The 14,452-nt window shown below is 40.9% G+C and overlaps 1 protein-coding gene across 2 annotated transcripts in view; it reads left to right on the forward strand.

Annotated features, from left to right (window-relative positions):
- Positions 1-14,145, forward strand: part of sel1l (SEL1L adaptor subunit of SYVN1 ubiquitin ligase) — a 37,206-nt gene extending 23,061 nt beyond the window's left edge. Inside the window, exons 14-22 of one of the 2 annotated variants that reach the window (XM_078234296.1) lie at positions 103-165; positions 2,063-2,150; positions 3,381-3,529; positions 5,711-5,876; positions 7,057-7,131; positions 8,579-8,751; positions 10,954-11,082; positions 12,179-12,383; positions 13,524-14,145. In XM_078234296.1, the coding sequence (XP_078090422.1) occupies positions 103-165; positions 2,063-2,150; positions 3,381-3,529; positions 5,711-5,876; positions 7,057-7,131; positions 8,579-8,751; positions 10,954-11,082; positions 12,179-12,361 (1,026 nt within the window). In that variant the 3' untranslated portion in view covers positions 12,362-12,383; positions 13,524-14,145. The remainder of the gene's footprint in view (positions 1-102; positions 166-2,062; positions 2,151-3,380; positions 3,530-5,710; positions 5,877-7,056; positions 7,132-8,578; positions 8,752-10,953; positions 11,083-12,178; positions 12,384-13,523) is intronic. The other variant, XM_078234295.1, reaches the window with a different exon arrangement.
- Positions 14,146-14,452: the final 307 nt, after the last annotated feature.

The following is a 14,452-nucleotide window of genomic DNA, read 5'->3' on the forward strand; positions in this document are numbered from 1 at the left end:
GTGTATGCAGTAGAGGTTGGGCCTCAGCTTGTTTCATGCCATTTATAATATGTGAAGATTGAAAAACATTATGTAACAGGCAGTAACTTTGTTGATTATCAGGGTAATCCCGTTGGACAGAGCGGCCTTGGAATGGCTTACTTGTATGGAAAGGGTGTCCCAGTGGTGAGTGTTACTGTTTTCCAAATCTGATTGCTATAGCTACTTACGGAATGAATAATCGTGGTCGAAAATGGTGGGGGTGGGGAGAGCCAAAATTTTGCATTTGGTCAGTCATTTTGCAACATCTTGAGAGATCTTGTGGAGAGACTATGTGGACCTCTAAGCTGAAGAAAGCTAACAAGGACAAACGTGGAAAAGCAATTGGTTATAGCCTGCTATGCTGTAACAAGCAATCCCCCATATTAAGCCCCTCAATTGCAGTCCAGTAATAAAAGATGATGCAAGTCCAGCTCCTTCAAAAACTCACTTTATTCTCTTTACAACTCCACATACACATCCAACACCCAGTGCCACCCTTTTTTATATATATATATATATATATATTATATATATATATATATCCCCATGAGTACTATTAAACAATTAACATACAAATTAGGTCTGAAGTGGAAGGTTGCAGTTAACCCATTCCTAACACCCAATAATCCCTGTCGATGCTGATAATTTGATGAACTTTCCAACAACTGATGGAAAGAATTAAAGGGCAAGATTTCAAGTTTTAAGACTTTACTGTAACAAATTAAATTCAACATAGATTAAATATTGCCTAACAAGCCACTAGCACATTGAACTGATGAAAATATACTTTAGTATTAACTCGCGCAACCAAAATGTCTTATAAATCACAGAACCATCCCACAGCAACTCCCAAATCCCCAGCACGTTCACTTCTATCTGCCGTCCTTGGTCAACTTCCAGTCTCCTCCAACATTCGTTGTACTCCGTTTGATCTTACGCGATCCAATTATCACCAGCAAGGCACACATCAGCAATGACCTGTTCCCTAAATCTTCAAGTCCACTCTTCTGTTCCTTTCATTTTGAACAGAAACTGAACTCTCAAGCATCCAGCGTAACATCACAAAACCATTCACCTGCTTCCCCACAGCAGTAGCTTCTGCGTCTCACACAGCAGCCGTCCTTTATCTCTGTTATACTGTGAAAGGTGTTAAAACTGGCACGCAACACTTCAGTGGATTTATTTTTGTGTTTCGCTCCCCCATTAACTATTGAGCTTGAGATGTTTATCATGACATAACCATCCCTTTACATAACGTTCTGTGTCACCCTGAGTTAAAAGGGACATTTTAAAACATAGTTATTTAGCAAAATTCATAATTCGTGACAAGTTCCACAAGTCTGTTTATTGACACGATACCCGCTTCCAAAACCCAACAGTGGTGATTCTTAAAGTGCCCAATCAAATTCCTGTATACAAGTAATAGGTAACCGTTGAATATACTGGTCAGACCACATTTAATGCTGGATTCCAAATGAACGTTAATGAAGCTCATCTCTGCCTTCCCTCATGTGTTTTAATCCCTCCAATGTCAGGAAGCTTGTCCGACTTCAGCCCTGGGTGAGGTCCAATTCGCTCCAGCTACAAATTGGGGAAAGCAGAAGTCAAACATTGTTTCCCCTTCACTGATTCTGTCCTTTTCCATGTTGTCCTCTGGAAGCAGACTGTTTACAACCTCGGTGTCCAATTTGATCCCAAGTAATGTTACAGATCTAGTGATGATTTTTAGCTCTGACATCTCGCGTGTGAAAAATAAATAACTAGCGCAAAAATCAATTAATCGAGTTTTTCAGAATGGGGATTGATCCCACTAAAAATGTTGCATTCCACCCTTTTAATTGTTTGCATTTGCACAATAAGTCACTGGGATGCATTCGAGCAATGTAATAAGAGGGTTCCTCAAATACAGATAAGCACCATGTTGGGTGATTGTTGAACCAAGTCGCTTTCCTTTTAATTTTTGTTGTATTAATGATAAATATGATGTAGTGCATGTGTGATTCAATGCAAGTGTAGGTAACCATTTTTCCTCCTCTAATAGAATCATGAATTGGCACTGAAGTACTTTCAGAAAGCTGCTGAACAGGGTTGGGTGGATGGACAGCTCCAGTTGGGTTCCATGTATTACAGTAAGCCATGGTTGCATATCTTTTACTCATTATGTACTTGCTAGATGTTCCCTGATCTTTTCTATACCAGATATATAACCCCTGGCTGATGTTTTTCTGAAGCGTGACAATACATCATGCACTTGCTCCTGCTCCTCCTCACGTCGCTTGCCAGGAGTGCAGTATCTTGTTTGAATATGGCCCAATAAAAGTTAATGAATTGAATGGTATTGATGAGCCAAATGATGAGAAACGCAACTGCTGTTTATTTCAGTGACTGGTGCTATGAATATGCAGGGGTGCAGGATGTTGGGATTGATTTAGTCCTGTCCATCTGTCTTTGTGTGCATTAGGATCAATAGATGAAAAATTATGCTACTGTGTTTTCAGCTTTTGCTGCACTATCTTCTCGAGCAGTTGCATTGTCAGATTTTTCCGCTTCAGTGTACTTTTCAGATTAACTGTTGGAACTCTGAGCAAGTGGCTGTTTTATCTATTCCAAGTTCTTTTTAAAGAATATTTTTATTAGCGGTTTTCCATTTGCCACAAAACACCACAAATCCCCAAAGTCTAATACCAGTGTAGAGTGACCATCCTACATCAGCATATAGAAAAGACTAACGAATATTCGTACAAATCATTCCAATTATCAGTCGTTGTAGTCAGCGCTTCCTCTCGTACAGATAAAGGATACTAAGGAGAGTGGGGGATAACAGGATATAATCATGAGCACATGGCCCCATCGTGCACACCCTTCTCCAGAGGATAACAGACAGAACTGCGCAATATATGAGATGTCTTGTGGGATAATGTATAGCCAACTGGGGCTGACCTCAACATTTTAGGACCTCCAAACAATGAAACAATAACACGGAACAGGAAGAACCTCGGGATATGTCAGCCAATGTTCATGTGCTGGAACCAGTAAGCCGGTGATTTCAACACCTCACTTGGGCTATCAACATTACAAACCTCCCTTCCCTCCTTTAGAGGGATATGGTCCCCGGAAGGGTAGGGGTTTTAGTTCAGTCAGGCAGCATGGTCGATACAGGCTTGGAGGGCCAAAGGGCCTGTTCCTGTGCTGTGATTTTCTTCTTTTGTTCTCTGCTCTCTCGCTTCTGTTTTTGGTTATCACTGGCTTTCTTTCCACTGAAAATGAATTTCACCCAGGGTACCCTATGGCTCATTGAGGCCTAAATTTGATATTGGAGGTATGTTTTTACAATAGTGGCTATTTATTTGTCTGTGTAGATGGCGTGGGTGTGAAGAGAGATTACAAACAAGCCTTGAAGTACTTTAACCTCGCCTCACAAGGTGGACACATACTGGCTTTTTATAACTTGGCTCAAATGCATGCAGTCGGCAGTGGTGTGATTCGATCTTGTCACACAGCTGTTGAGGTAAGAATCTACAATCGGAAATATTCTTCAATAACTGCCTTTGAATGTAAGAATTTAAAGTGCTGTGCAGTGGTTACACTTAGAAAATCTGAGGTTCAGTCCACATGATTACACATCTTTGGTTTGCAAGCACACTGTGGTTATGTGACAGCACAAATCTGATTCATTGGACACTGATGTAGTTGGCAGTATGTTACTAAACCTTCAGTTTTCCCCTTGCAAGGCATCTGACTCCATATCTTTGTTTTTTTAATTCAATGATTCCTACTGCTGCAACTTTTTCTCCTCTTCCCAAGTGTTAAAATCCTTTTAGAATCTTTGTCCATGAGACTTAATATTTGAGCATTGCCAGACTTTGGTACAACTAAGTCCAATCCTATAAGGGGCAACTGTATGTGCATTTTCCACTTCTGGTTAATGGATTTTGACAATACAAGATCTCTGCCTTCTCTCCAAGTTTGAACACTGAAGTCATAGAATCCCTACAGTGCAGAAGGAGGCCTTTCGGCCCATTGAGCCTGCATCGAAAAAAATCCCACCCAGGCCCTTTCCCCATAGCTCCACATATTTACCCTGCTAATCTGTCGACACTAAGGCAATTTAGCACGGTCAGTCAATCTAACCTGCACATCTTTGGACTGTGGAAGACATCAGAGCACCTGGTGGAAATCCATGCAGGCACGGAGAACGTGCAAACTCCACACCATCACCCAAGACTGGAATTGAGTCTAGGTCCCTGACACTGAGGCAGCCGTGCTAACCACTGCCATGGAGGAACGGTGGCACAGAGGTTAGCACTGCTGCCTCAAAGCACCAGGAACCTGGGTTCGATTTCTGACTTGGGTCACTGTCTGTGTGATGTTTGCACCTTCTCCCCCTGTGGGTTTCTTCTGGGCGCTCTGGTTTCCTCCCACAGTCTGAAAGATGTGTTGGTTAGATGCATTGGCCATTCTAAATTCTCTGTGCACCCAAACAGGTGCCGGAGTGTGGCGACTAGGGGATTTTCACAGTAACTTCATTGCAGTGTTAATGTAAGCCTACTTGTGAGCAACAAATATTTAAAAAAACTACTGTTGCCTGTGCCATCAATTGTACCACTGGCTTAACTGAAAACCTCTTAACTTGGCAGAGCTGAGAATTACATCTGAAACCTTGCGGCTTAATTCTTGCCTCGTTATATAATAACCAAGCTGCTCAAGAAATATTTTTAAAGTAAAAAGACATGAAGAGTTGTCATTCTGCTTTGTATTTGTAATTAGCACTTTGAGCTCTCAAATAGTAAATTATTCCACTGAATTTGGAAGCAATCTTAAATGATGCTCATGTACTTTTGTTCTCTGATTCTTTCAATCTTGCTGTTAAAAGGCAGACAGTGAATTAACATTTATTTAGAATTCCCTTTTCTGCTGATTTCCAGTTACTACGTGACTTGAAAGAAGGCTCTAAGCACCTAGCAGCTCATAATATCGATCGGAGAGGGATTGTTAGATCTTTTCATGTTGCCTCTCAGCAGTTCTATCAAGGCAGCAGGAAGAGACTTGAACAAATACAGAAAATGCTGGAAAATCTCAGCAGGCCTGACAACTGTGGAGAGAGAATCATAGAATCCCTACAACGCCGAAGGAGGCCATTCTACCCATAGAGTCTGCACCGACCACAATCCCACCCGGGCCCTATTCCCACAACCCCATGCATTTACCCTAGCTAGTCCCTTGACAACTAAGGGGCACTTTAGCATGGCCAGTCCACCTAACCCGCACACCTTTGGACTTTGGAAGGAAACCGGAGCACCCGGAGGACACCCACACAGACACTGGGAGAATGTGCAAACTGCACACAGACAGTGACACAAGCCGGGAATTGAACCCAGGTCCCTGGCGCTGTGAGGCTGCAGTGCTATTCACTGTGCTGCCCCAAGGTCGGAAGGTCGCTCCAGGAGAGAAGGGTCATCCAGACTCAACGTTGGCTCTATTCTCTCTTCTCAGGTGCTGTCAGACCTGCTGAGTTTCCCCAGTGTTTTCTGCTTTTGTTTCAGATTGCAACTGCAGTGTTTTGCTTTCAGGAAAAGACTTGAGGCAATTATAAGAGCGCAGATTTCTTGTCAAACTAATTTGATGTAACTTTTTGTGTTTTGAGTTTGCTTTGGCTAACTTTGTGAAACATTCTCTTTTGTTTTTGCAGTTATTTAAAAATGTCTGTGAGCGCGGTCGTTGGTCAGAGCGACTAATGTCTGCATACAACAGCTACAAGGAGGGAGACACTGACTCGGCATTAGTACAGTATTTATTATTGGCTGAACAAGGCTACGAGGTGGCCCAGAGCAATGCCGCATTCATTCTGGATCAAAGTGAGAAGAAAGACCAGTCTAGCATTATTTCAGCTGACTTGTTCAACCTTAGTTCTCGTTTTAAAAATGTACAATATTTTAATTGGCTTTTTTCCGTGACCTGTCATACGACTTAAAATTATACTGTTATAAAACAAGTGAGCCACACAGATTTAGATAGGGAAGGATTATTAATACTCTAGCTTGCACATTTTAATGGAAACTAAATTGAATCTAATTTGAAGCATGCTGAATTGCAATGCCGTGGTGCGCCTGGTGGTGGAGCTGCTCATACCTGACATTTTTACAAGCTGATAACTGGCACCAGCAAACATTTGGTTAAAATGTATTGGCCACCAATGTTAAATTAGTTCAAATCTCACTTCATAGAAAGCATCCTTTTCGGTTGTATCACAGCTTGGTACGGCTCCTGCTCTGACCAAGACCCGCAAGAAACTACAAAGCGTTGTGAACGTAGCCCAGTCCATCACGCAAACCAGCCTCCCATCCGTTGACTCCGTCTACACTTCCCGCTGCCTCGGAAAGGCAGCCAGCATAATTAAGGACCCCACGCACCCTGGACATTCTCTCTTCCACCTTCTTCCGTCGGGAAAAAGATACAAGTCTAAGGTCACACACAAACCTACTCAAGAACAGCTCTTTCCCTGTTGCCATCAGACTCTTCAAATTGACCTTCCTTATATTAAGTTGATCTTCTGTACACTCTAGCTATGACTGTAACACATTCTGCACCCTCCTCTGCGAATGGTATGCTTTGTATAGCGCGCAAGAAACACAACTTTCTACTGTATCCCAATGCATGCAACAATAAATCAAAATTCGGAAAGAAACAAAGTTAGGAGTTGTGAAATGTTATATTTCAGACTATAACATTTTATAACAAAACATTTCACAATCCTAGGTATTGAGGGCGCATTGTTAACATCGTCATAATATCCAGTGGGGAATTGGATTTAATGAACATGTTTGCAGTACAGTTCAGTGAGCTGATATGAAAATTACTGGCAAGAGGAGGATTTTTGGAAATTCTTTAAGATCAAATGAGTCTATTTTACTGAATTTAAATGGTTCAGTTGGTCAGTTATGAAAATGTTTTTCCAATGTACCTGTTGGACAAAGTTTCTCCAAGGTCAGTTACGACCAATAAATCCTTAATTTACATTTTCTATTCTATTTGCAGAAGAGGCTAAAATATTTGGCGAGAATGAAACTTATCCACGAGCACTATTGCACTGGAACAGAGCGGCAGCACAAGGTGAGATTTCAAGATTAATAAAGAAAAGAGAAATCTTGTGCATTTCAAGAAAGCAGCTCACCACCACCTTAAGGGCAACTAGGGATGGGTGATAAACGCTGGCCAGCAAGTGACGCCCATGTCCCACGAATGAATTAAAAGAAAAATTCATGTACAGTTTGATTTGTCTTTTAAATGCTAGTCGGGACAGTGGTGTGCATCCATAATTTTTTTGAAGCAGTTACCATTCATTCAAAGCAAGTGGTTATGCCCCATCAACTTCTGCACGTAAACAATATTAACATAGTCAAACTACATAGGGTGACTGTTCTGCCACAGATAATTCAATTAAGAATACACTTCTGCGCTTCTTTTTCCATGGCTGTAAAATAGCTTTGCAAAACTGCTGTGAAGGAAGAGCCTTCCTTTTGTGAAATGTGTATAAAACTTAAATATAGATTTCAAGTTGAGGTTTACTTGCTTGATAAAAGTAGGTCTTGCATAAAATGATACTCATGCTTAAAGCAAGCTTCCAGACTTAAATCATTACGAAATAAAAGCAGGAAATGTTGGATAGACTCAGCAGGTGTGTCTGTGAAGAAAGAAACAGTTTATGCTTATGATTCTTCTACAGAACTGGATAGAAATGTAATGAATTATATATAATTGGAGACAGGGCTGAAGGAGCTGGGGCAGAATAGGTAGTCAGCGATAGCTCGGAGCTAAGGAGAGATTGATCAAGACACAAGGGAAAATAAGTGTTATTGGTGGCATTAAGGACTTAAGAAGTGCTGATAGTGACATACAGGGCATGATAGCAAAATGTGTGAATAGGAGAACAGATCAGTGCTCAGTGACTCATAATCATGAAAGATCATTAATAATTTCATTTCAAAACACTTGCGGTAAGCACAGCTGGTTTTATTCTCCTTCAGTACAGTAATGAGAGGATGCTGTGTCGTTTAAAGCCATCTTTCAGATGGCCCTTTTTCCTGCTACTTTTTTCTCCCACTGACTATACAGCTAGTTGCTCCAATTTAAAACATTCTCAAACTCCTGTAAAATGATACTTGCTCATCCTATGTGAGTGTTACAGCAAGTTTCTAAATTACTGAAAATTAAGCCAGTCTTATTTAAAAATGGAATTATAGATCTGAGCTGATTCTCATTTACTTGCGTTTTGAACAATATTAAGGAAAACAACTACGATAGCCTTGGAGACAAGGATATGATTCAGAAGCTTGAACTGAAAAGATGCTGCCATCTAGGAGACTGAATAGTAAATTGCAATAGAAAAGCCTGCATTTCAAATTCAGCTCACCAGAAGTCTAGTGTTCAACTGTCTATTGTGGGATCATTAATTACTTTCCTGAAGAGACTAGGAGAATAAGACTCATATGACGGAAATATAATTGCTATCCATAATGAATGTCAAGTTCTGTATGCATTTAAATATTTTGTGTTTTAGGTTATACAGTTGCAAGAATCAAACTTGGAGATTATCATTTCTATGGTTACGGCACAGACATTGACTATGAAACTGCGGTGATTCATTATAGACTCGCCTCTGAGCAACAGCATAGTGCCCAGGCCATGTTTAACTTGGGCTACATGCACGAAAAGGGCCTGGGCATCAAACAGGTATGAGTTCGAAAATGACATGTCAATTGTATTTTTCAATGTTTGTCTTTTTAAATTGAAGAGGAAAACTGATTCTTCCTTTGACTCTGCTGCCTTGAATATGCCAACGTTTTGCATCAAGTGCCATTTTGATCACTGCTGTTGGTTTTGCAGTGTAGTTGCCACTCTGTAGAGCTAATGATCCATAATTAGCTCTGGAGTTTCCTCTGTTCCTCTCCATCTCTTTACCTCACTTTCCTTCATTCAGACACTCCCTAAAAGTGACAGCTGTGACCAGGTTTCAGTTGTAACATCTCCCTGGGTAACTTGGTGTCAGATTTTGAGATGATGTTCTGATGAAGCATGCTGGGGCATTTTGATGTGATAAGGTGCTATATAAATGCACAATAAAAACAGAAAATTCTTGAACTGTACTGAAGGGTCACAAATTGGAAAAGCTTTCTCTCTCCAAACCTGCTGAATACGTGCAGCATTTTCTGTTTTTATTTTCAATCTCCAGCAACCGCACCTTTGTATTTCCGTGCTCTATACATAAGCTGTTTGGAATGATATCAGGGCAACACATTCGCATTATACTACACTAGCTAGATGGATTGTAATTGTCCAAATTTCTTTGAAGACTCTTTGGGGGCAATTCTTTGGGGCCGTTAAGACCCTGGCCGGAATCGTGATGGCCCTTTCAGTTGCGCGTTAGACAAAAAGAAAACAGGTTTGTCGGCAGGCTTCAGAAGAGACTGTTAGTTAAGATTGTATTCAGTGGAGTTTAGAGGAGGGAGGGGGAATCTCATAGAAACTTATAAAATTCCAATAGGGTTAGACAGGGTAGATCGAGAAAGAATGTTCCCAATGGTGGGGGAGTCCAGAACTAGGGGTCATAGTTTGAGGATAAGAGATAAACCTTTTAGAACTGAGGTCAGGAGAAATTTCTTCACCCAGATGGTTGTGATTGTGTGGAATTCACGACCACAAAGTAATTGAGGCCAAAACGTTATCTGATTTCAAAAAGAAATTAGATACACCTCCTTGGGGCTAAAGGGATATGGGGGAAAGAGAGATCAGGATATTGGATTCGATCAGCTATAAACAAAATGAATGGTGGAGCAGGCTTAAAGGGCCAAATGGCCTACGCCTACTTGTTTCTGTCACGTGACCAACTATTTGCTTACATTGATCCCTAATGTAATAAAACATTCCCGTGTACTCCATAGTGATGGTATAAAACAAAATACAACAACATTGGGGCAGATGACCACAAGTTTTTGATCAAAGTTTTTTAAAGGATTAAAGAGAGCTGCAGATCTTTAGAGAGGGAAATTTGGATCTTGGGGATTGGGCAACTGAAGGCCAATGGTTGCACAGTTGAGATGCTCAAGAGGCTGGAATTAGAGGATCACTGATATTTGGGTTATGAGGCTTACGGAGGGGATTATAGATGGGGGGAGGTGGGATCATGTAGGAATTTGAAATCGAGGATGAGTGTTTTAAAGTTAAGGTGTTAACCAACAACCAGTAAGTCAACAAGCATATGGGTAATGGTGAACATGTAAGGCAGCTCTCACTACTTTTGTCTTTTTCACTCTTTGAACTTGTTTCCTCCTGTCTGTTATTTTATATATACACTGGTGCATGTGGTTGAACTGCTAACATTGTGGGAGATACCTACACCCTTAGTTTTCAGGCGAAATGTGGGAAGATTTATGTGCGAGAGGGGCAAAATTTATTAGCCAGGTTTTGACACTGCACTGTAGTAACATTTTGTGTGAAGTCAAAATTAACAAGTGAGTCAGCTTCCAAAGTAAGTCTCAAGCTTCAGACAGCAATTCCCTCAATCTTTTGCTCACGTACATTTTAACCCCAGGGGATGTGTTTTGCATATGTGTAACCATGCATGTACTAATGTATTTCCTTTAGGCAGAGGAAATGTGTTTTTTAACCAAATAGTGTGATGATTAATGCAGAAAATATTGGAGATACTCAGCCGGTCAGGCAGCATCTATGGAGAGAAACAGTTGATGTTTCAGGCCCTTCATCAGAACTTGGCGTCTACATTGAATTGGTGAAAACGGGATATTGCCTGGCTGGCACTAGCTTTGTACTGAGTTTAATTTCTGTACAACATCAGTCTGCTATAGTATTCCCAATTAAATTCATGTAGTTGGTCACATTGTATTATGAAAAGTCTTACCTTTTTTCTTTTTAAAGGACATTTATCTTGCAAAGCGGTTTTATGACATGGCTGCAGAGACGAGTCCTGATGCTCAAGTCCCTGTCTTCCTTGCACTTTGTAAACTAGGCATGATGTATTCACTGGACTACTTGAGTGAAACCAAAGTAAGTAAACAAAAAAGTGAAAGGGTGGCAGAACTTGATTGATTTTTTTTTCTCTTGGTGTCCTGCTCTATCCAGTTATCACTCATTACAAGGAATCTTGCATGGCCGTCCCTGATACAGCCCGGAGTAACATTTACAGCTGCATTTATCTACATGCCTCCATCCAGCACCATAGTCAGAGGTTTACAACATGGAAACGGGCCCTTCGGCCCAACTTGTCCATGCCGCCCTTTTGTTTTTAACCCCTAAACTAATCCCAATTAGTTTACCAAATGGGCTTCCTGAGCTCTTGCTTGCTGGCAGCAAGACCAGCGAAGGGATATTTCAGGAGACGGCCCCTTGATTGCCTCCAAGCTCATCGTCCAAATAAGGGCAGCAAGCAGACTGCTGCTGTTGGCAGCAATTAGAGTTGGGCACTAATGAGCTAGGTAGGGGTTGAGCGGGTGCCTCGATATGAAGGTGCCCTTGGAACCATATGTTTCAAATGAGAATGTAAAGGGACTAACCCTTCCAAACTGTAGTTAAAGCCATAACCCTGTTGTTGGGGATGTCTGTCCTGCCCTAAGCCCCCTCTTTTGATGATGGAGCCTGTAAGCTGCTACAGAACCTGAGGATTGTAAATCTTGGGAATTCTCCTGCCCAGAGGCCATCAAGTGCAGTCAAGATTGAGATTCATGGGATTATTGGTCAATAAGGCCAAGTGGCCTTCACCACCTTCTGTTTCTTAACATTGAGCTCAAGGTTTCCTTGCCAGATCCTGACTTTACTCCAACTGAGTGAGTTCCAATAAATTTCTGACTGCCGTTGAGGTTTTATGCTTCATTATTGCCACCAAAGGTCTATTAAAGGGAGGAAAAATCCTACTGCAGGATTTTTGCACTGGCCAGGAAGTTTTAAATCTGCAATCGCTATAGTTTGGGTAACAAGTTTATATCTGCAAACTGTGCATTGGAGAAGGGGGGGGGGAAGAAAAACGCACAGATGTTGTTGGAATTTGATATTTGTGCAGATAATGGATTTTCTTGATTTAGTTGGATGCCAGTACAGTCTTTTCCTTTGTGAGAATATTTACTATGGTCCTGATTTCTGGTTGCAGTTCCAAGAGATGTGGATGCAGATTGACTTGGACATGCTGCTGGGCCCCGAGTGGGATCTTTACCTCATGACCATACTTGCTCTGCTGTTGGGTACTGTGATCGCTTACAGGCAAAGACAGCAACAGCCTGAGCTACGGGCACCAGGCCCCCAGCAGCCAGAACCTCAACGTGAGCAACAATAGCACAGAGATGCGATCAGTACAGGTGTCTTTCCCCTCACATCCAGCATCTCCCCCATCCCCCAGAACCTGTTTTGTTGATGCCGCAAGAAAAAAGTTGGACTCTTGACTTGTATGAAGTGCACATTTTCTTAATAAAACCAGGCCTATTTTCAGGCTTACTGAGTTTTTAAGCTATTTTGATCAGCATCAGAAGAATAGTTTTATATGAAGTTTTTTTAAAAAAAAAACTTCTGGTCTTTTGAACTTTAAAACAAAAACACTGTTGATTTACTTGGCATTTTCCAGCAGTTATGTATTAAATTTGTCTGTTTTGAGCATAAAGCTGATTTGTTTTTCATTAGAGGACGTACATAACTTAACAAATCCTTCATGAGGGTTAGTTTTCTAGAGATGCCACTACATAGTATGATATTGCACAGTCACATAAATAAAGCATTGCAGTTAATTGCCAATAGAACTTCGCCTGTACTTCAGCTCTTCTGTGAAGAACTTGTACCTTGCATCCTTTTAGTTGATTTTATCAACCAGCTGACCCCGTTTTGAAGACCATTGCTCAACAGCCACATGTCCTTGTGGAGCTTTACTGGATACATTTGTAGGAAGGTGTGTTTTTTTTGGTTTCAGAAAGATGCTGAGGAGAATCGATAAATGCAATGGTGCATTTATCTATTTGGGGATTAGTTTACCAAATCTGGGAGCAGTTATTAATTAAAAGGGATATTTTAAAATCTGACTTCAGTCCAAAGATGTTTCAGTTCCTCGTTAGAAGATAAAATCTTGAGGTTCATTTTAGTTCCTCTCCATTAGTACGTCCATGGGTTTGACTTTTATTTTGCAAAGAAAGGATCAAAAGATTCTGAAACTAGCATGAAAATATTGGATTTGCAATCTGATGACTTCTGTTACATTGGATGATTTTATTTTGTTGGAAAGATTAAATGTGTGGAACCAAACCTGAAACAGCTTGCAGTCAGTTTGACCTTTAGCCTGGGACAAGGTAAATCACCTCAGTACAAAAAATAGTGTGGATGCCAGAAATCTGAGATAACATAAATGCTGGAAGCACTTGGGCAGCATCTCGAACCAAAACATTAACTCCTCCCCTCTCTCGGTCTGAAATGCATGTTTCCAGCATTTAATTTTGTTTCAATTTTATTAACAGCTGGAAGTAGAAATGCAAGCAGATGTGCAATGGGCTTTCGTGAAGCCTGTTTTAACTTGGTGGGCTAGCGCTGATGTTTAATGATGGATTTGAATAATTGACAATAGCCGAGCAGAAGATCCGAATCGCAGTTTGACTCATGATGCCTATTTTGATGGTGTGATGCTATCAAGATGCAGATGTTGGTGTGGGGGTGGGCTCCCTCTTTTATAGTTTAAGCAGCCTGATTGAACATGATCGTCTGTCTAGTCAAAAGCCAGACTAATAGCCCAAGTAAAGACTAATTCCCACTCCCCTCTTCCATCCCCACCCTCCCACCCCATGTCTTTGGGAGAGCGATAGCTTAGAATGGCTGGCTGCACTTTGGTTGTTTTGAGTCATTTGAGCTCCGTTTTGAAAATACAAGTTCCCCTTTAAAACTGGCAGCGGGATTCTTAGTTGTATTGTAAATGTACTATACTGTAAATGCAATAAGAAAAGCTGTGTAAAATTGTTTTAAAAAATGTTAATAAGGTGTACAGACTTTTTTAATGTATGGTAACCTTTTGTGAATTGAAAATTCCAGCCCCTTAACCAGCAAACTGTATATTTATGCTTACATTTTAATAAAGCGTCCAGCTGCTGTAGACTCTATTTTCATTTTAATAGTGCTCTGAATGTACTCTAGCCTTGAATGTTGATAGCGTTCTGATTCTGTTGAAAGACAACAGGGTGTATGCAGACTACAATCAAAGGTAATATTCTACAAGAAGAGTCCACCATTTTATCCTTTAAGATCAAAAAGATTGCAGTGTCGAATGGGGTGTGGCCTATAGGCCATTAGTTCCTACATCTTCCCCACTTGTGTACTATCTGTCAGAACATTTGTAAACTGCATCAGGCTTGTTTTAGTCCTTGGTCAATGAGCTCGAAAGTTGTGTCCAAATAAA

This window comes from Mustelus asterias, chromosome 18, assembly GCF_964213995.1.
Source record: "Mustelus asterias chromosome 18, sMusAst1.hap1.1, whole genome shotgun sequence".
Classification (NCBI taxonomy): Eukaryota; Metazoa; Chordata; class Chondrichthyes; order Carcharhiniformes; family Triakidae; genus Mustelus; species Mustelus asterias.